The sequence below is a fragment of the Cervus canadensis genome, chromosome 15 (genome assembly GCF_019320065.1).
Source record: "Cervus canadensis isolate Bull #8, Minnesota chromosome 15, ASM1932006v1, whole genome shotgun sequence".
NCBI classification, from domain to species: domain Eukaryota; kingdom Metazoa; phylum Chordata; class Mammalia; order Artiodactyla; family Cervidae; genus Cervus; species Cervus canadensis.
In genome coordinates this window covers 50,227,258-50,249,622 of record NC_057400.1, presented here as the reverse complement: position 1 = coordinate 50,249,622, position 22,365 = coordinate 50,227,258, and the positions used below count along the sequence as shown (strand labels likewise).

The following is a 22,365-nucleotide window of genomic DNA, read 5'->3' as shown; positions in this document are numbered from 1 at the left end:
ATACCTCATTACCAACTCAGATATCTTCTCTTTACAGAATTATATAACTTTTAGGGAATTCTGGCATGACTTGATCCAATCTACTCACTTTTTAGTGAGGGCTAACCGACTGCCTAAAATCAAGTCAAATACCTAGTCTCTAGACATTTGACCAGGTTTGTTGTTATAATTTTGGGATTTTATGAGGTTTTGTTTTATCTTTACCTTGATTTTTTTCTAAATTCTATCTAGTTACTATTCAGCCTTTGATGAAAGAGAAAAACCAACAGCAGTTTTAGAACTCTAAAATACAACATATGAGATTCCTGGGACCATTAATATTTTTACAAAATTAGTGGCCTAAGAAGTCAAAGCAGGGTAGCATCTAAGTTCAGACTGATATTAATGAGAACCAAGAAGAAACTGCTTTCAAGGAGAGCATAAATACTAATATATGTTGTGCATAAATTATCTGAGCATTTACAAGTGGCTCAGAAAATATTAACCCCATTTTGTAGGGAGTTCAAAGTAAAATACAAAATAATTTTATCTCAATCTTTAAGTTCTAACTTTCAGTCTAGAATTCTAAGAATTCTCCTTCTCTATAAAGCATGGAAAATTGAACAATAGCTAAGTAATATTTTTTAATTAAAAAAAGAGTTAAGGTGATGGAGAAATAAATGGGGTTCAATATTTTAGTCTTTTCAAGAATTCTGAGGTTTTGAAAAAATTTTTTAAGGGATCAGTGTTTTTTATTTTATTTATTTATTTATTTTTTGGTGTCTGGTCTTATTTATTTGTTACTCTTAGAACATCTCATTTTTGACTGGACTCAGACATAGAAGCTCTCAGAGAGGACAGCCTCCGTCTCTTGGCAATCTGTTCCTGTCATTTTTTTTTTGGCCTCCTTCATTCTCTTGGCCAAAGTTTAGCATATTCTGCAGCCTCTTCTTTATTTTTCTTAGTATGCTGTTTCTTCAGAGCAATACACCGGCGTTTGCGTTGCAAACTCGTGGAGTCAGGAGACGCTGAATCTTGGGTGCTTTAGTCCTCGGTTTCTTACCGTCTTTGTTTAGGGGCTTTTGCACAACATACTGGCGGACATCATCTTCTTTAGAAAGATTGAAAAGTTTGCGGATTCTGCTAGCTCTTTTGGGACCCAGGCAACGAGGCACTGTAGTATCAGTGAGTCCAGGAATATCCTTCTCCCCTTTTTTCACGATGACCAAATTGAGAACACTCAGATTAGCATCCACAATGCAACCCCGTACAGATTTGAGCTTTTTCTCTCCAGTCCTCCCTGGTCTGTAACAGGAATGCCCCTTACTCAGTAGCAGGCAAACTCGGCCATGGGTCAAGACACCCTGCTTCATGGAGAAACCCTGCTTATTGTTCCCGCCACTGATTCGGACCACATAACCCTTCCATTCTTCACCCAGAGTGTCAGCAGCAACTTCTGCGGCCATACACTTCTCGTAGAAGGTACGAAGTTTTCGTTCATCGTCCACTTCAATGAGCTTCTGGCAGCCAGTGGCCGGGAAAGAGATGTTCAGCTTCATTTTGAAGCAGCCGACAGCCTCTGAGGCGCCACGAAAAGGAGCGTTTTTTTATTTTAATGAAGAAGGAAAATATTATAGCAACCTGCCTTGGCATTTTTGAGAACTAGGTAGCTCTATCTTTTTCGGATAGCATGTGTGTCTTCTAGTCCCAAGGCCTTAAATCTTGGCATTAATAATGTCCTGGATGTGGTCATAGCTTTTAAAGGTTATTTGATGAATTACAGAGTGAATGGCCCCAAAGAGAAGTCTCACTAAGAAAGCTTTAACAATCTACAAATAGTTGAAGAACTAAACCCGGAAAAATAAGTAACCTTTTTTTTCCTTGTTCAGTTATTGGGAAATAGGAAGAAGTCCTTCTATCAAGCTTTCTAACTATAAAATTGATAGTCTTCAAAGTTAGTCAGCTACTCTCACCAGTACACATTCTTAAGCTGGGATGTAGACCCTGATGGGACTATGAAGATGTTTGGGAGGAGCCTGGCATTATGCACAAATAGTGTAGCTGTGCATTTGCCCATTTTTCTGGAGTTTAGGGGATGTGGATTACATTAGTTTCTCAGAGGGGCTCTGGATATAAAAAGGTCTGCAAAAGAATGTGTGAAATCAGCCTGCATGACCATTTGTCAGGAGTGCTACAGAGAAGATAATCACTCTAAGCTCAGTGTTTATAATTCAATGGTTACAGATAATGTAAGCAGAACTTTAATGCAGTGTGTGTTCAGTCCTCTAACCACTCAGTCATTATTTATAGGTTGTCCTTCAGATGGGTTAATTTGCTTTGAGTGGTGGGTTGGAGGGAGCATCTATTTTAACTTCCCCTTTATGGGGCAAGATAATGTGATGTACTTTTTCTCAACGCTTTCCCACAGAGTTTGTTTGGTAGAAGCTGCAACATGAAGTGGGTTCACCATTAATAAACTGAATGAGAGGATGCAGTCTAGAACAAAGAATGGCAGCCCACAACAGATGAGAAGAGCCTGGTCCCCAGATGGCAATCCAAGTTGAAAATCAGAGCACAGAGTGCAAGTGTGAGGCTAGGAGCTGAATTGCTCTGGGCATGGATAAATATAGCAGTGAAGGACAAACAGAACGGACACTTTGTAATTTGACCCTTGGAGATCTGGAGAGGATCCTTGGATGCTCTGTCTCCGACTCATACCCCAAACATTCAGACCCTGGGTAATGAATTAGAATGCAAACTGTCCTTTTGGAGGACAAATCAGTTAAGAGCTGAAACAATCCTCAAGTTCTTTGCACTTATCTGATTTCTACACAAAGGCAGAAATTGGCATTTAAAGCCCACTGGGAGAGCCCAGCCATTGTATCCTGGCATCAAAACTTCTCCTTTGAAATTAGGATAGTGTGTAACTCATCCCTCAAGAGCTTTGTAGATCTCTTGCATTTGTTTCTAGGGCCTGTTTGAATTTGTTCTTTTAAAGAGGCTGCTTAGAGAAATTCCTGGCACCAATGTAATGAAAAGGGATATCATTAATTTCTTCCTTTAAAAAGGAAGGGTCCCTTTGGGACCACTGATCGCCACGTATATTGGGTTAGACAAATCCAGCCTAATATCTGGGTAGACTGCCTGTTCTAATTGCTGACTTCCAAGAAGCCTAACGGACCTTCTGCATAGTGGAGAATGAAAATGGGGTTTTGAGTCAGAGGGAGCTATCAAAATCCCTTATACCATTTAGGTGTATTAATGAAACATAATTCCTTCCCAATACACAAACTGCCAGACAAAGAAAATATCAACCAATTAGTCCAATTTTTAAAAAATGTGGTAAAGTTTCAAGGTGATAAACTCTTATGACTTGTGGTGGCAATGGGAAAAAACCAAGTGCAGTTTGTAGAAATCAGCACACTCTCTAAGACATGACAACTTGAACAGAAGGAAGGAAGGAGTTGTTAACGTGAAATTAAGTACTTTCAGAAGGATTCCCTGAGGAGTGGGAAAACACAGTGGCAATAGCTAAACATTTATTAGGTGCTTTATACATGTCAGGCTCTATCTTCATGCATTAAGCCCATAATCTGGAGTGAAACTATGGTATTTAGGATGCATACTTAGGGGGTGACCTCTAGGGAGGAGGAGAATCATAATCAGGAAAGGGTATCAGAAGGCTTCTGAGGTGCTGGCAAGTTCTGTTTTCTGATCTCAGGTGTAATTGTATAGAGACTTCATAATAATTCATTATGCTGTCCATCTCTTTTATAAACCTTTTTTCTTTTTTTTCTGTCAGCATGTTACATTTCAGAGTTTTAAAAGGTGTTTGATGTCTCAGTGGGTAAAGAATCTGTCTGCACTGCAGGAGACACAGGTTCAATCCCTGGTTCGGGAAGATCCCCTGGAAGAAGAAATGACAACCCATTCCAGTATTCTTGCCTGAAAAATCCCATGGACAGAGGAGCCTGGCAGGCTACAGTCCAAGGGGTTGCAAAGAGTCAGACACAACTGAGCAACTAAGCATTCACACACATTAAAACAACCACAATCTTATATCTGTCATGAGAGAGCCTTTCCTGGTGTGAAAAGGGAACAGACAGAGGGTCAGAGACATCCTTCTCCATTCTGTCTGGTCAGTTCCTGATCCCCTTCAGTTCTCGGCTTTGATGTCAGCCCACTGACCCTTTTCTGCTCCCACAAGATCACAAGGGTATCCCTGTTGTAGCATAGCTCCAGGGGCCACTCTTATTAACATCCTGGCCAGATATTTGGTTTCAGGTTTACTTGTCCATTTCTCTCTTAGAATGTAAACCCACAAGGGCAATCCTGGCTGCTGCTCCATTATATACCATGGCACCCAACACAGCACCCACCACCACTTAATAACTGCTCAGTAAATAGCAGCTGACCGAATACTTGAATGAATGAGTAGTAAAGGTGCACTTCATGCTCCCCCACCCCTCTTTGAACTTAAGCCAATAATTTCTCCCTTGTTAAATTCAGTTGTTACTGAAAGAAGACAGCCCCAGAGTCTTCCTGGGGCTAGTTTAAGTAACTAGGAGTTCTAGCTACTTTAAAGAGTCAGATAAAAATGAAAAGAGAGAAAAACCTTACCATGGTTCTTCACACAGTCATATAACCACAGATTCCGCGCCCGCCCCCGGCCAAACCCCCGCTTATGTAATTTTGGACTATGTCTTTCTTGTCTCCCTGTAACACTTACAATTGATTACATTTAATTTAAGGAACACACTCGTGTTATGGTCCTTACACGCTCAACTACTGAACAATCAATCACCTTGTTCCTCTTAAGCTGTTTCATTTTCTTGGATAGGGAGTAGGTACTATTCTGAGAGTCAGGTTTATTTAAAAAAAATTTTCTCCTTGATTACATGCATAAAAAAATTCATTACTGCTCCACAAAATACGTTGCTAAGAAAATGAAAAGACAAGATCCAGACTGGGAGAAATATTTGCAGAACACATATCTCACAAAGGACTGGTACTGAAATATACAAAGAACTCTTACACCCTCAAATAAGAAAGCAAACAGCACAATTTAAAAATGGGCAAAAGATCTGAACAGACACTTCACCAAAGAAGTTATACAGATAGCAAATAAGCATATGAAAAGATGTTCCACATCAGGGAAACAAAAATTAAAGCAACAATGAGATACGACTACACACCTATTTAAATGGCAAAAAGCCAAAACTCTGGCAACACCAAATGCTGGTAAGGATGAAGAACAACAGGAACTCTCATTCACTGCTGGGAGGAATGCAAAATGGTGCAGGCACTTTGGAAGACAGTTTGGCAGTTTCTTATAAAACTAAACATACACTCTTACCATATAATCTAGCAATCACACATTTTGCTATTTACACAAAGGACTTGAAAAACTTATGTCCACATAAAAACCTGTACAAAAATGTTTATAACAGCTTTATTCATAATTGCCAAAACCTGGAAGCAACCAAGACATCCTTCCATAGGTGAATGGATGAACAAACTGTGATATATCCATATAACAGATTATTTTCAACAATAAAAAGAAATAAACTGTCAAGCCACATAAAGACATGGAGGAACCTTAAATACACATTGCTAATGGAAAGACGTCAATACAGAAAGCCTAAATACTGTCTGATTCCAACTATATGACATTCTGGAAATGGCAAAACTATGTGAAAGTGAAAGTCGCTTCCAATTCTTTGCGACCCCATGGACTATACAGTCCTTGGACTTCTCTAGGCCAGAATACTGGAGTGGGTAGCCTTTCCCTTCTCCAGGGGATCTTCCTGACCCAGGAATTGAAACTGGGGTCTCCTGCATGCATTGGAGAAGGAAATGGCAACCCACTCCAGTGTTCTTGCCTGGAGAATCCCAGGGACTGGGGAGCCTGGTGGGCTGCCATCTATGGGGTCTCATAGAATCGGAAACGACTGAAGCAACTTAGCAGCAGCAGCTCCTGCACTGCAGGCAGATTCTTTACCAACTGAGCTATCAGGGAAGCCAAAATTAACAGTTGCCAGGAGCTTAAGGTAAGAGAGAGAGGGATGAATAGATGGAGCACAGGGGATTATTAGGCAAATAAAACCATTCTGTTTGATATTGCAATGGTGGATACATATCTTTATATATTTTTCAAAACTCACAGACTATACAATGCAAAGAATGAACTGTCATGTAAATTATGGACTTTGTTAGTAATAATATATCAATACTGGCTCATCATTGTAGCAAACAAGTGACTAATGCAAGATGTTAATAATAGGGGAAAATGGGGAGAGAGGGAAAGGTGAGGAGAGTAAATGGGAACTGGCTACTTTGCACTCAATTTTTCTAAAAACCCAAAACTACTAGAGAAAGCTATTAATTTAAAAAAACTAATAAAATTTATTACTTCAAATCTTGGAAAACAAACAAAAGTAAAATAGAAGAAAAATCACTCCATTCCTACTACACAACTGTGTGTTTCATTTTAAAGTTGAAAAGAATCCTTTAAAATGAAACAAAGGAGGCAGCCAAGGTTAACAATGAGTTTATGCTGTTTCAAATACATAAAGTAAGAAAAGAATGTAAAAATAAAATTCCTCTTGGCACATTTTACAGCCACGCCATCAACATCCAATTCTGGAAGCCAAGCACCCTAACTTGACTCACCCCCTCCACCCCTCCCCACCCTGCTTGTTTGGCAGCTGTGCTCCTGATGTCCTGGGTCAATGCCAGAATCTAACTTGGCATCGGCAAAGAGTGCATCCTGACCTAATGCACTCAGGAAAGCACCAGAAAAGTTCCTGCTGATCCTCCTCAGATACGTTTACAGTAACAATCTAAGCAGAAATAATGTCCAAAAACTATCCAACTTTGTAACATGCTTTAATGAGCTGCAGGAATGAGAACATGCTGTCACAGGGCTTTCCCTGAGGTACATGACCATAAGAACTGTGGCTGACAAATGACCTCCATGTCTTCTACCCACCAGCCCTCAAAGGGCAGCCACTTTCCCCTCTAGCCTCAACTCCTGCAGTGGAGACAGAATCTCGCAAACTCAGTTGGCTGAGGGGTGGATGGTGCCAACCTATGTGGACTGCGTCCTTTCTTCCTTATCATCATCACTCCCAAATTTCAGGGAAAATGTTCTGTCAAGGAATCTTTGCCTCTTGCTAGGTATTCTGCACAGTTCCTATAGAAAGCCACAATTTTGCACAGAGGCCTCAGTCAGCGTAAAGTGCCATGAACAGCAACTGATGACCCAAGCACTCTGCATTCTCCAAAATTATGAAATTAAGTAAGACAAAACCAAACTCAACACCCAGACAAGATCTAGTAGGAACCAGGAAAGTCTTTTAAAGGAAAGGTGTGTGATTAATATAAATGGCACTAGGTTAGAAATCAAATTTGGGATTAAGAGAACTATAATCCCTCCCTTTTTTACTTCCATTTATCTACCCTCATGCCTTCAATTCTTTTGCAAAAAGCCAGGACACAAACTTTATGGCAATGACATATGTATTAGAGATACATGCAGATATTCATATCTGGTAGAGTTTAGAGCAATTTTGCCTTGTGGGAGGCTGGCAGAGGTAGTAGAGTTTATAAAAGACAAAAATCTTTTAGAGACAGTAATTCCTAATAATTTTATAAATTGAGACACTTTTAAAAGTCTGGGACACTCCCCTCATCTTCCTCTACAGCAAAGTGACAAGGAACTGTAACTTTGTTCTGGACAACTTCCTGACAATTCGATGAGACCACTTGAGATAAATACCAAACTTGTTTTGGAAAATGACAGCTGCAAAGACCAAGCTGTTATAATTGCATTTGTCTCTTAAGTGTCTTATTTCACTGCCTGGCCTGTGTTTGGTATACAGTAAATGCTCAATAAGTGTTTGTTAAGTGAAAGAATAGAAAGGCACCTATATAAAGTTTACTTTTTCTGGTTCAACATAATATCATAGAGATAGGGGATGTGGTTCTCAAAGGGTAGCATTTTGGAACCTGGGAATGTGATAAAAATGCAAATCCCTCCTCATCTGTATCCCACACAAAATTGGAAACTATGGAATGGACCAGTAATCTGCATTTTAACAATCACTCTGGGTGATACTAACACTTACTGAAATCTGAGAATCACCAGTTTAAAAAGGATCCTTTAAGAAAGAGATTACCTCCCACACTAAAGGTTAAGAATTCCGCACCAATAGTACCTTCACTATTGCACTAAGAAAAGTCCTGAGACCGAGGCTTCATGATGAGAGTTTATGGTGAATTCTGTGGCAAAAAGAAAAGATGGATCAGCATTATGGGAGTCAAAAAGAGCAGGGATTCGAGGCTTGAGAGATTATTAGTGGTCTCCAAGTCTTGTATGTGGCTTTCTGTCATGGCACTGGGTGTGGGACAAGGAGGCCCAGTAGCCTTGCCTCCATAGGGTCTGGCTCCCATGTGCTTTCCCAACAGGGATTATGTTGCCTTTGAGTCTCAGTTGTAGGAACATGCTTTCCTTGTCAAATGGGTGACATCTGAGCCCTTTATGATCACAGTGGTTGTGGTTTGGCAAGCTGCTTGCATCCCCTTCCAAACACAGGCAGCAGTGTGAGCTGATTCTGTAGCATAAATCTAAGGCTCAGTTTTGCCGGATACAATGATCTAATTAAAAAATTAGTTTTCACCAGTCAAGTTCAACTTCCAATATTATTATAGGGTGACCAACTTGTCCTAGTTTGCCTGGGACACTTCCAAAAAATCCACATCTTGGAAAACCTTCAGTCCCAAGAAAATTGAGATGATTAGTCACCCTAATGATTTGGGGTTCCAAGGATAAAAACACAGCCCAAGTTTGCTTTCTGATAGCTGAACTTCTGCCAAGACCAATAAGATTTAGTAATGATCAGTGAGAAAGGCAAAGGAAAATAACAGAGTAGATGGCATTAGAGAAGCAGTGGGTGAAAGAAAATGTGTATGATTTGCTCAGCAAATCTGAAGATGATATGGAACCAGATCACTGAATTCTAAAGCCACTTTAATGGAGACTCTACCATACCCTGACACTGCAAGCTACCAGAGGCAACCCCCTTCGGGGGCTAGTACAATACCACCTCTCCCTGGCTCCCTGAAAATGTACTAGACTCTATTTTAAAAAGCCATATAGCTAAAGTTACTCTTAGCAAATGCAATGACTCTTTTTTACCTTCCAAAAGAAATACGAATAATTTATACTACTTGCAAACAAGAAGATAACCAAGGGCAGGACTACCTAATGTCAGTGAGGTATCACAGGAAACCCAGGGGCTGACAATGAAGGCCCTTGAATAAGCAGGTCACAAACTTAAACTTGTATACTTTACACCAAGAAAATACAGGTGAAACACCTAGTATGTGCCCAAAGTCGATACTTACTACATCTGTAGCAGTTCCCTTTCTTTCTTTCACTGGGATTTCCTTACATCCCCCACTCAGATACCCTTTGTTAAAATGTAGAGAAAAACAATTAAAATTTGGTTTTTATACCAAAACGAGGAGAAAAAGAAGGCAAAAAGAAGGTATGTTATAAAAAATGAGCACATTAGCAATAGCAGGAAATAACAGCTTTGTGTGGAGAGAGAAGAAAGTTAAAATAAGCAGGTGTATTAACTAAAAATCATAACAGTTGAGGGTCATTTATTTTAAGGGTAGATGGCTCAGTGGTAAAGAATCTACCCACCAATGCAGGAGACATAGGAGACTAAGATTCAATCTCTAGGTCAGGAAGATCCCCTGGAGAAGGAAATGGCAACCCACTCCAGTATGCTTGCCTGAAAAATTCCATGGGCAGAGGAGCCTGGTGGGCTACAGTCCATGGGATCGCAGAGTTGGACACCACTGAGTGCCTCAGCACACAAGGTGGTCCCGTTTCGCAGTGATCTCCAGGGATCTCTGCGTTAGCGCCAGTGTGAACAACTCTTACTAATAATCATGTCCCAAGACATTGTGATAAGGAGAACTGTGTCCAAGACACTCAATATGAAAGGGGAGTCATAGTTTTAGAAAGTTTCAGCTGTCTGGAATATGTAACTGAATAGAACATCTCATTCATTGATGATGTCTATCATCTCTCCTCAGACCAGTCGTTCCCATTTCACTGAGTTTACACCCTTGCTACTCAAAATGTGGACCTTGGGTCAACACCATGGCACCACCTAGAAGCTCTTTAACACTGCAGAATCTCAGGAGCCACCCAGACCTGCTGAATCAGAACGTTCTTTTTAACCAAATTCTCAGAGTTTGGTAGGACATGTATCACCTGGCTCCTTTCCTTCTATGATTCTCTTTCTTGCTCTCTCAGCTCCAGTCACCCAGGTTTCCTTCTACTCCTCATGTATTCCACACTGTCTCCTCAGGGCATTTGCCTCAGCTGTTCCCTATATAGCATTCTGCCTATAATGCTCTTCTCCTAGACATCCACGTGGCTAATTAGCTTACCACCTTCAGGCCTTCTCTGTGCAGTGCTCTCTGACCACCCTGTTTAAAAGGAAACCATCCTCCATCCTCGTCCTCCATGCTTTGGCCACCCACAATCTCCCTTGCTATATTTTCTCCCCTATAACACTTCACCTTTCTAACATCCCACACAACTGATTTAGGATTATGCTTATTGTTTACTGTCCCTTTTCTAGAATGTCTCTTTGCCAGAATGTAGCATCATGAAGCTAGGACTTTTTGACTGTGTTGTTCCTTGATGTGTCACACATGACCAGAACAGTGCCCATGAAGTGTGGTCTACAGGCTGACTCTTGCCTCTGGTCTCAACTAGATCACTGAAGAAATTTAGAGTAGTTTAAGTTAGAGTAAGAAATTTAGAAAAGTATAAATCAACTTGATATTGACGCAACACCTAAATGGGTGATTATTTACCTAGTAATTCATTTCACTGTATTTTACAAAAATAGCAGGTTGTGCAATTTGGAAATTAAAACATCCAACTCCAATTTGGTCTTTTTTTTTTTTTTTTCCCAATATGGTCTTTTTAAAAATAGTTTGAGAAGCACTGGCCCAGGAAAGTTCCTGGCATTTATTAAGTGTTAATAATTGTTTGCTGAAGAAATAAAGAGAAGAACAAATACCTAAAGAATAAACTTTTACATAGTAAAGGACTGCTGCAGTCCATGGTGTCGCAGAGTCGGACACAACTGAGCAACTGAACTGAGTAAAGGCAAATCAGGTTTGTACATATGTCTGTCAGTCCAATTAAATAATTTCTGCTTGGATTAGTGGCAAAGTGATTCATGTTATGTACTTCCTCAATATACTGTGCTTTCCTGTCCCATGTGAAAAATATAAGGCTCAAATGATCAATGAGGGAAATTTCTGAGACTCTCTGACTAACTGAAGATAGCCTTTGTCCAAGCCCCACATTTGGACACTTTTTTGCCTGGCTGTTCTGAGCAAAGCTGGCCTGATTAAGTAACTTTAGATTTATTCCCTGCTTTCCCTTACCCTCACCTCCCTCAGATCTCTTTATAAAACAATGAAGTTAGCACTCACTGAAAGTTAGAGGGTAAGCTTGTTGGATGTTAGTGTTTTCTTAAAACTGAAAAGGTCATAATATTCTCAGGCTTCTATAAAATCATGGATCGCAATAATGGATCATTTAAGGCAATGAATTAAACACAAAGGTATAACCAGCTAAAATGTCTCTTATAGAGTAAATACACTAATTTCTGTAGCTTATCACTGTGAATACATAAATAAAACTGGAAATCTTTTGTTCTTCAGCCATCTTTGTTGGCTTCTAAGGTCAAGAGGAATCCGATTTATAAAATGCTTTTTCCTGCCCAAACCTTCCTTCCCTCTCCCCCTGTTCAGAACAACAACAACAAAATGAAATGGCTTGGATCTTTTAAACTTGTTCCACTGGTATGCTATACCTCTTTGGGGGTGTTAAGAGACCATGGACAGAGGAGACTGGCGGGGCACTGTCCATATCACAAAGAGTCAGACATAACTGAGCGACTAAGCACAGCACAAGAGACCTTTATTTTGTTCCAGGATTGTTAGAAGTATAGTTTAAAACTTCTCTGACTTATTTACTTGAGTTTCATTTCATTCTTGCTTCCGCTATATCCTATCACAGTTGTGAATGCTTAAGAATTCAATTTGGGGACCCAGGCTAGTTTGCAAGGACAGAATTTGGAAATGAAAAGATGTGGTTCTAGAGAGTTTAAAATCTAGTAGATGCATGAAAATAACTGTAATACAGGAAGGATGTGATAAGTAGTAAAGGAAAGTCAAAGCGCTCAGAGAGAGCCATGGTGGACTCTGAAGAATGGAGGGGACTTTGAGAATGAACAGTGAGGCAGAGGCAACAGCATGAACAAAATCACAGAGGAGAGAAAGAACATACTTGGCATGCATGGAGGGTAGAGAGTAGTTTGGTATTCCAAAGCACAAAATGAGGGAGAGAGATCAGTGAAGACAGAGCTAGAAAGGAAGACAGGAAGAGCTAGAACAGAGATGGCCTTGTACGTTGTGCCAAGAAGCTTAAAGTTGATGCTAGAACAATAGGGAGCCACTGGAGATTATGGTGGAAGAGAAAGTTACGATTAGGGAATGCTTTAGAGCTCCTCAGATATCCATGCATGAGGCAAGTTGAGAGAGGAAAAGAAGCAGTTAGGATACAGTTTACAAGAGTTTAAGGAGAAGTCATGGTGATGGTGGCAAACCAAACAGAGAAACCTCTAGGTGGGAAGGAAGGAGGAATTGACAGGAAGTACAAATGAACATTTGCAGCAACTTATTAATAAGTTTGACTTTTGCAGACACTTATCTAAAGACAGGGAAAGATGATTATAATCCAACATGTCTCTTCAGTAGTTAATTCAAAATGCAATATATTTTTACTCCTCCTAAACGATACCACCAAAACTTGATGCCTCAAAATAAGAACTTTATTTCTCGACCCATTTTTCATACTTAACTTTGCATTTGTATAATGTCAATAGCATAAGTACCATTGCAACATCTGACAAAACAGTGTACCATTATGATGAGCCAGACCCCATGCTGTGCCCTTTACTTCTACTAGCTTATTTAGTCCTCAATACAACCTTTTGGCTATGAATTACCATTTCCCTCATCTTACATGTGTAAGTACTGAGGTAAGGAATTGTTACATAAAGCTATGTAACAGGAAAGCAGAGATTTGCATCCAGGCAGATCTGACTCCAAAGGCAGAATCTGTGCCTTTGGCTATTCAATCATGCTTTAAAAATTTCTTTTTACATGTATTTTAAAGTAGAATGCTAGAAGAGAACAAAGACCAGATGGAACAAATGGAAAACAAATAGCAAGATGACTGATATAAACCAAAATATGTCAACAGTCACATTAGATGTAAATGGTCTAAACATCCAAATTAAAAGGTAGAGATTATCTGTCTGGATAGTGAAAAATGCCAACCAAATTCTTGCATAATAGATTCTATTCCACCACATGATCTTTTTCCTCAATTTTCATTTTTGCACCACTCTTACCCTTACCTCATTGTGGCCACCTCATTGTGGCCTTATTCCTGAATATTATCTGGCTGTGAGGAAATTAGTCCATTGGACAGATTTATCATTTTCTGCATGTTTAATTAAAAGGTTCTGCTATAATACACTAATCCTCTCTCATCTCTCTTGAAGAGTTTAAGTTTCATATGGACTAAAGGTCCTAACACATATATTACACATTTTCCACTTCATATTTTACCATTCTGTCACTGAAAAACAGACTAAGAATAAACTTTGAGAAACCTAAGAAACTACTATATATTGCAGAAAAATAAGTGAGGTCAACAGTACAGTAGTTTCTTAGTATTAGTATTTTAAGTTGAAAAGATTTCTTCCTTGGGAATGATCCAAAATGTGTTCAGTATTTTCTGGTTCATAAATATTTCTTATGATCTTGCTTCTAGTTTATCTTCCAGAAGTATTGATTATAGCCACTCATAACACCCCAAACTGACTTTTACCATATTCTGAAGCAAGTATTTAGAAAGGGGGCAAAAAATACCATTTTCCATGAGTGTGGCAAGATGTCTGTATTCTTGCTAAAAGAATAGCCATGTTGCCAAAAGGGCAGAACTACTCTCTAAATCCATATTCTTTACCAAGCCCTAGATTTTTACTCTGAACTATTTGCTTCACTGAAAGCTGGTCAGTTGTCTATCTTCCCTTTAAGAAAATTAAGTTTTTTGTTGTTTTTTTTTTTTTTTTAATATGGAATGCTTTGCAAATTGGCATGCCATCCTTGTGCAGGGGCCATGCTAATCTCTGTACCTTTCCAAATTTAGTATACGTGCTGTTGAAGTGAGCGCAAGAAAAGTTTTAAAGGAGTTTCTTAATTTAGGCTTCTTACAGGTAAAGGGAAAAGTATGGTCTTTGATATTCATTTTTTTTTCCTTCAGAAAAAGTAAACAAGTGGCACAGGTAGGTAGTAAACTGCTACTCTTAATGAAAGTTTTGTTTCCAGTCTTTAAGGCTTTCCATATCTGAATTTTCTGCTAACATTAGCCCATACTAGTATCAGAGTACTGCCTTCTACACAGTCCTGTCTAAACAACTCATTAAAAAGTACACAAGCATGCAAATAGTAGAAATAGCTTGCAATTCAAAATGTTCTTCTTACCAGATTTTGCAGGGGCTCCCCTCGAGGGACTCAGTCTTGGGCAATCTGGAGCAGCATGGCATATCTGAGAAGACAGAGAATCAGTCCCAGAAACTGAGTGCTTCAGAAAGACCAGTAAAATAATTATTATTTTTATCCTCTGATGAGGCAGCCTTAAGAACTTGGCTTCCATTTAACTAACGGACCCTGAACTTCAATCGTACTAGGGAAAAATTTACGTACATTGGGGTCATGTGGTGAGTTGCTCACGCCTTACAGTAGAATTGAGTGGAGGTCCTCTCCTTGGGGCAATTAGCTGCAAAGTCTCAACACCTTTGCCTCATCCATTTATTTCTTCCTCTGAACAAGCCAACCTAGCCCCCTTATAAATTAATTATAGCCCGTATAAAAAAACAGCTTGTGCTGGTTTTCTCCTATACTTAATTTTTATCCCTGAGAAAGAAAAAAGAAAACCTATAGGAAGGTATTAATCTACTTAACATTTCTAAGTACATCATCCAAAGGATTTTGTTTTTTTAATCTTACATATGCTCAGCAGAGTTACTGGCAAAAACTGTACATTTTCTTCATTTCATCCTTTCAACATCAAATAGTAGGCAGCAAAAATTGGATCAGACTTCAAAGCCTGCTGTGGGCTCCAAGTCACAGAGAGACGCCTCCATTTCACATATTGAATTCGAGCAGGATATCAAAGTGCTACCAAAGAACCTCGGGTCCTTACTCAAAAAGAGGCTCTAACATCTGTAGAGAGTGGAGTGCACAGACAAACCACCTCAGGGATCAGCTAGCATTTATTCTCAGCAGCAAATTTCCAGGCTTTTGATTCTCTCTTCGCTGTACCTCCCTGCCTCTCTGCTGAACCAAAATTCTTAAGCAAGCTGGGATTTTGTCTCAAAGCCTTCAAAATATCACTAACAGTTCATGTCTGGATGGCTCAACCAAGCAGCCACAGATAGGCACCATGACCACAGACTTGGACGAGCCTATAAGAAGGATAGACAGTTACTTCAGAGTCAAGGATGTCCAGCTACCTTATTTGAGTGTCCTGCGAAGACATCACACCCTTTGGAAGAACTCTGGGCTTGTGAATGCCTAAAAATAAAAATATAATAATAATTATAATAATAATATTTTTAGAAGGCTTGAAAATTATAATTAAAAAAAAAAAAAACTTACAGAGGATTGCTTTCCTCCAAAGATGGATCAGAACAAACTCTCATTAAGCATCTATTGTATTCCATTCCAATCCTTGGTTAGAAGGACATGGTCAACTTAAGGAAATGTATTCTGTCAGGTGCGGCTCATACACCCACAGACAGCCTGAGATCCTAAGACCCAAGAAACTGCCCTGTTTAAAATCATGTGATTTAATCTACTTTACTACTGGATGTTCACAAACATTACCAAGTAGCCAACCATGATGCTAAGGCTGAACTTCCAATCCAGCACCTTAATCACATTGTTAAATAATTCAAAATAGATCTTGTAGTCAAACAAGTTTGGGGAATGCTAAGATGTGTGTAGTTTAAGAGGTTTCCTTACTGCAGAATGATCTTTCACAATCACAATATGCATTTAAGGGTTTCTAAAATGGGGTGTGTGTCTGGGGAGAATTCAGTTCCCTAAACTACTTTGAGCAAGAAATTTAAAAAGTGATAATTAACATCTATTTAAATACTAATGTTTCATGGAGCAAAGTTTGGAAAAATCAACTTGTATAAAAAATCCAGAAATTGGAACACATAGTATAAAAGTGTGATGAGGGTCTTCCTTGGCAGTCCAGTGGTTGAGACTCTGCACTTCCACTGCAAGGGGCAGGGGTTAGATTCCTAATAGGGGAATGAAGATCTCATATGCTGCACGTTACAGCCAAAAAACAGTAGAAAGTATTATTCTTTAATGTTTAAGAGTATGATGATTATAACTCACTCACTGCTAAAACCGGCTCTTACAATTCCTTTCAGATGGTAGCCAGGAGTATGGAAAGCACTCACTAGGCTAAGGGAAGTCTGGATATCTAAGTCCTGCTTCAAAATCCATCCTTTCTCTCTGGGTGTCTCTGTCTCTCTTACACATACACACAGGCATGCACATTTACACACATTCGATTGGGTAAATTTCTATGGTATTCTGGGTTCTAGTTTTCCTCATCTATAAAATGAGGGGATTGAAATAAGCTATTAGGACTCTCCTAGTTCTATATTAAAAACCCACTACAGTATTGTAAAGTAATTAGCCTCCAACTAATAAAAATAAATGAAAAAAAAATCTTATTGTTTATTTAAGCTGAGCATTTCATTTTCTGAATTTCTGTGCATGGTTCATTAGTATTATCTTCAAAAATACATCTATATATAGATTATAAGCAATGTATCTAAGTGCTCAGTCATATCCAACTCTTTGCCACTCTATGGACTGTAGCCCGCCAGGCTTCTCTGTTCATGGAATTTTTCAGGCAAGAATACAGGAGTAGGTGGCCATTTCCTACTCCAGGCTATAAGCAATATACACATCTAAAAATACCATATCAATATCTGTGGAGAGGAAACTATGTTGATATATTTATTTGTGTATATACTTGTTTGTCATATGTTTCCCACTATGGAATGTTAGATTCCAAGAAGGTAGGGACATGGTCTGCTTTATTATGTACTCTGTATCAGCACTTAACCCTGTACCTAGTACACTCAAAGTGCTCAATAAATATTTCACAAGTTGAATGAATAAAAGGATGACTAGTGGACTCCCAAAATATGGACCATAAAGAATACCCTTTACATTAAAATTAAATTAACTAGCACTTATATAGTTTTCATATTTTAAAAATGTGTTTATATAGCTAATAAGGATTTCACAACCATTTGAGCTAAGTGCTTTAATTGCCTGTATTACACAGATAAAGAAACTAGATCGGAGAGGGTAAGAGCTCTGCCCAGGAATCATGGCACATACCTGGCAGAGCTAAGACACTGACCCCTGTTAGTCTAACTCCAAATACTCTGCTCTTCCTCTGAAGAATGACACCCCCATGCCCTTGGGCCCATGGAACTCATTCCTGTCAGCTTAGGCAGGTCCCAGTGGCAGTGGGACACCTATAGAGAGGTGGATTCAGGTCTCTCAGGAGTCCTGGTGGGCTCTGGAGAAAATCTAAGGAAGAGAATTTGGCTGTTGAATTACCATGGGGTCTCCAATTTCTGCCTTTCCTGCCCCAACAAAAGAATGAAAGCTTTTAACCCCTCTAGTTTGCAAGTATTTTCAGGACCCAAAGGTCAGTGCACATACCTTCCAACAATACACTGAGGGTTGGCTCATCAGTTTGACTACCTTGTCATTCAAACCTTTGGGAGGATCTAACGCATCTCAATATAATTTTTACATGTGTTACTTGGTTTTAAAAGGCAAAGGTAGGATGAGTAGTGTCCAAAAGCAAACAGATTAGAAAAGACTTGATTAAACAAAGTTAAGCAGGTTTCTTTCCTAAGAAGATTTCCAGAATCTTTAACTTAATAACATGCACAATGAAATCTCAAGAGTAGGAGAGAACAGGCAACATTTCCCAAACATTATCCTGACAATGGAAGCCTCCCTTCACTGGGGCATGTTGAGGCCCTGGTTCTCACAACACATCTTAGAAAACACTAATCTGAGCAGCCCTTATTTGAAACAACTTCCAATTTGCCTTAAAAGAAAAAAAAAACAAAGGGTATAAGTCACTTTTCTTCAAAAGTCTATAACTGCCTCAACTCTTTTGCAGCAATTTTATCAGATATCTTGTCATTTGCCTCAGGGACTTGAGCCTGGCAGCAAATGGATAACACTTTGCAAGTTGTCATCACCAAAACACAGTCAATACTTATTGCCTGTGTACATGCCACCAGACCATGGTCAAAGCATGGATACATGGTTATCTCATCTAATACTTTCAACAACCATGTGGATTAGTTCTATTTCTATACCCATTTTACAGGTGAGGGAATTAAGGATCAAGAAGCTAATGACTCCCTGGTGGCTCAGCTGGTAAAGAATCCACCTGCGATGCGAAAGACCTGGGCTCAATCCCTGGGTTGGGAAGATCCCCTGGAGAAGGGAAAGGCCACCCACTCCAGCATTCTGGTCTGGAGTATAGTCCATGGGGTCGCAAAGAGTCGGACACAACTGAGCAATTTTCACTTTCAAGCTAATGACTTGTTTAAATGTCATAACTAGTAAACAGTGCAGCATAAAACCTGCCTACATAAAAAGGAGACTCCAAAGGGAAATTACTTATTCAGATACAAATTATCAATTACTGATAAAATGTTAGACAAATGGTTGATGGTGAATAGGACGTGCAATATGGTGCCAAAGCACCACAATACAGATTCCTTCTTTAGGTCACAAGGGGAGTAAGGGAACTGCATACTGGATATTTATAGCACCTCAATTCAGTGCCAATCTTAGCACCACTAATGTCCACACAACACTGTCTTGTGATGTGAGACAATATGAAATATTCAACATCACCCAGGATACTTATATTTTTTCATTTAGTTAAAAACTTAACTTTAATCAAAGCTTTTAGATCTAATGTATAGTTTATCTAAAACACAGTATAGAGGGGGAAAACTAGGACTGCAAAAAATCAAGCAGGCAATCATAGAAGATGAGTTATTTTATGGGATAACTGGTTCATTCTTCCAACAAATCATTGTCATGAAAAAGGGGAGTCTTATATATTAATAGAAATAGGGGACATAACAACTTGATATAATGTAATGTCCTACATTAGATCCTGACTTGGATAAACAGGTATAAAGGACAATTCTTCAAACAACTAGGAAATTTTGATTGGTATTAGATGATAATAACAAATTATTTATTTTAAAGCATGGTATTATTTTGAACCTGTAGGAGAAATTTTTTGAAATAACATTGTTCTCAGCCTCTGTTAGGAATCTGACGCTAAATGATAGAGGCAGTCCATTTGGTTATCAAAGGGTGGTGAATAGGAGGTAGTTGTCTCTCTGGAAATGATCCACTGCATATTTCCAGGGCTCCTGTACCCTCTCAGAAGCCATGACTGAAGTCTCAAGCAGATTGCCTCAAGGGCTTGGCCACTCCACTGCTTTACTGCAGTCAATTCATTGAATTGTGGGTTCTTGGGGAGATGAAAACTCTGTCACCATTGAAAACCCTTCTGCTCGGTCTCTCCCTTGAATAAGCCCCCCAAACTCACTCAAATCTAATTTTCTTTTCTTAAACCAATTCCAACGCAACCGGATGAGAGGCAGGGTGAAGGCTGGCTCTCGAGCACAGGGCTGCTGAGAATGCCACAGCATCTCTGTTGTGCAGCAAAGATCCACGAGGCCAGCTGGCTTTGTCATGCTGGGCTGGCAGCACTAGGTGAAGTCACCTTGGTCCAAAACTGGGTCTCAGCTTTGCAGCCTCCAAAAATTAGTCTGCCAGTTCTTTGAGGGGTAATGTATTTTTGGGAGCTGAGTTGTACTAACCAAACTCAAAAGAGTCATATTTGAAAAGTAGAATGCTATTGTGTGACTTTACAGTAAGCACAATAATCTGGACCAAACGTTCCCCCTGACTAGTTCATTGTTATACTCTGCAGACCAAATTATATATTAGAAGGAAAACAAAGGAAGCAGGGTGCTCTTCAAGGATCTGACCAATCAGGCTGGTCTTATAACTGGCCTTTTTCAACTTTAGGGTTAGAATCAGTCACTTTTTTCTTAGAAGGGAATAGAGACCTGCTGGCTACTCTTTGACTTGCCATTTTCTAGATTTCATTTAAATTTCTTTGTGCAGTTTTTATTAATTTTGATAAAACTTGCAAGATTGTGTCTTATATCAATTATAATGTAGAATGGTGTCTAGAACTGAGAAACCCACTAGTTGTTCACTAATGAAAAAATTAGTCATTCACTTACAAGCATATTCTATTTTAAAGCAGTTTATTTTGAAATCAAGGTTGAATAACCTTAATTCCTGCAATCTCTGAATAAGATGGCAGCTATTCATTGTGGGTAGATTTTTCTTAGCTTCCTATTGTCTTCAGATTTGGGAATAGTTCCTGGAACCTCTTGTCTTACTTGGTAGCCCTGGGAGAAAGGCTAATCAGCATAACCAAGCAAATTTGTTCCTGCCTCTTTGATAACTCTTGAGAAAAAACCTTTTGTACATGGAGTTTTTAATATGAAGAGGTCAATTTCTTTCTTCTAAGAAGCAGCAATCAATCCACCCTGCCAAAATTATGCTCAGACTAAGATATTTTAACACAGTAGGAGACCCATGAATCTTGAGGGAGGCACGCTTCAGACAAATAAGTCAAACAATTTTCCTTCTGGAAGTTATTACTATGAAAGATAATAGAAAACATAAACACCTTGAGAAATGGTTTCAGTAAGTTCAAGTTCTGAAGGTAAATTAAGACCTTTAAGGGATGGTATCAGAGAAGAGGACATTGTCCTTTGTAAAAGATCCCATGTGAACCTGAGTGCTAACAAGGCTTCTATATGAGCTGGCCATAGGCTGAACCCAAATGGCAACTCAAGAATTCTTGTTTAGTTCTTATATGGAATGTGAACAGTCCATCCCTCAAAGGGCTGAGGGTATAAACGTGAAACAACACCCAGATCTGAATCTATCAACATTGTATCAACTACGTATTAACTCTTTCCTGAATTATATCAGCTAGGTGTCATTGCGTATTCTTACTGCTTACATATTTAAACAGCTTTAAGCACAGAATATTGGAGGATAATGTTTTAAGAACACAAATTATTAAGTTGGAAGGCACCCAAAGTGTATAAGTTAATCCATGTTTATTACAAAAACTGGAAAGTTAAGATTTCTACAATGCTGTGTTGTTTTCTATTCACCACCACCACCACAATAAATATTTGCCAAGCACATTCTAAATCTTCCCAGGGTTGTATTCATATTTCTGTGCTTTTATCTGCAATGTCATCTTCTCCCTTGACCACCGGGCCATTGCATCCTTACCCTTTAGCTCTGGTGTTGGCTCCTCTGATGAGTCTTTCCTGCCTCATCCCCACCCCGGCCACCTCTCCCACTTGGGGCAGAGGTGGAAGTCCTTGGTGTATTTCCACAGTCTACTAAGCATAACCATACTGAAAACTTGGTTCTGTAACTGACTTATCTGGTACTACATCCTGACCAATTAAAAATGTCTGAAAATCATCTATTGAAGGTGAGCTTTATCAAATTTTGATCAAGGGAGAGAAAGCAAAGAGCAAGTATCATAATACACTTGGCTTTTGAGATATCAGAGCTGTTCCTATTGCTGTGTTCATCAGTTTTACCTTTTCTTCTCTAGTTTTTATCTGATGAAAATTCTCTCAACTCCCAAGTGGTCTGAATATTCACCAATCACTAATCAACAAAAGTGCAGCAATATCTGACTTTCTCCCCAAAGTAAATGACTAAATGAACTGGTGGCAAAATGTTTCCTGTTTTCCCTCTTTCTGATTAAAGGTTTTTTGATTAAAAATATATATTCACTGTTGTACTGTATAAAATACAGATATTCAAGGAGAAGAAAATAAAGAAATGGAAGAATATCCACACCCAGATATAATATCTTGCTTCATATATTTTCAAATGCTTTTCTATGTATATAATACATGTTAAAAAATGGCTCATGATATGTTTGCCATTATAACTTACTTTTTGTATTATGAGCATCTTCCCATGTATTTATGTGGAATACAACAT

General features: G+C 39.0%; 1 protein-coding gene, 1 non-coding gene and 1 pseudogene across 2 annotated transcripts in view; all 3 read right to left on the bottom strand.

Moving 5' to 3' along the window:
* The window catches only part of MYO3B (myosin IIIB), a 476,002-nt gene that overhangs the window by 72,534 nt on the left and 381,103 nt on the right, over positions 1-22,365 (bottom strand). The window contains exons 32-33 of the mRNA XM_043487760.1: positions 15,669-15,729; positions 14,638-14,701 (exon numbers count right to left, since the gene is read on the bottom strand). Of these exons, the coding sequence (XP_043343695.1) occupies positions 14,638-14,701; positions 15,669-15,729 (125 nt within the window). The remainder of the gene's footprint in view (positions 1-14,637; positions 14,702-15,668; positions 15,730-22,365) is intronic.
* LOC122453783 lies at positions 796-1,538 on the bottom strand (annotated as a pseudogene).
* On the bottom strand, positions 14,223-14,326 carry LOC122454069. Its single transcript, XR_006273289.1, has one exon. It is a non-coding gene; the product is annotated as a U6 spliceosomal RNA (small nuclear RNA).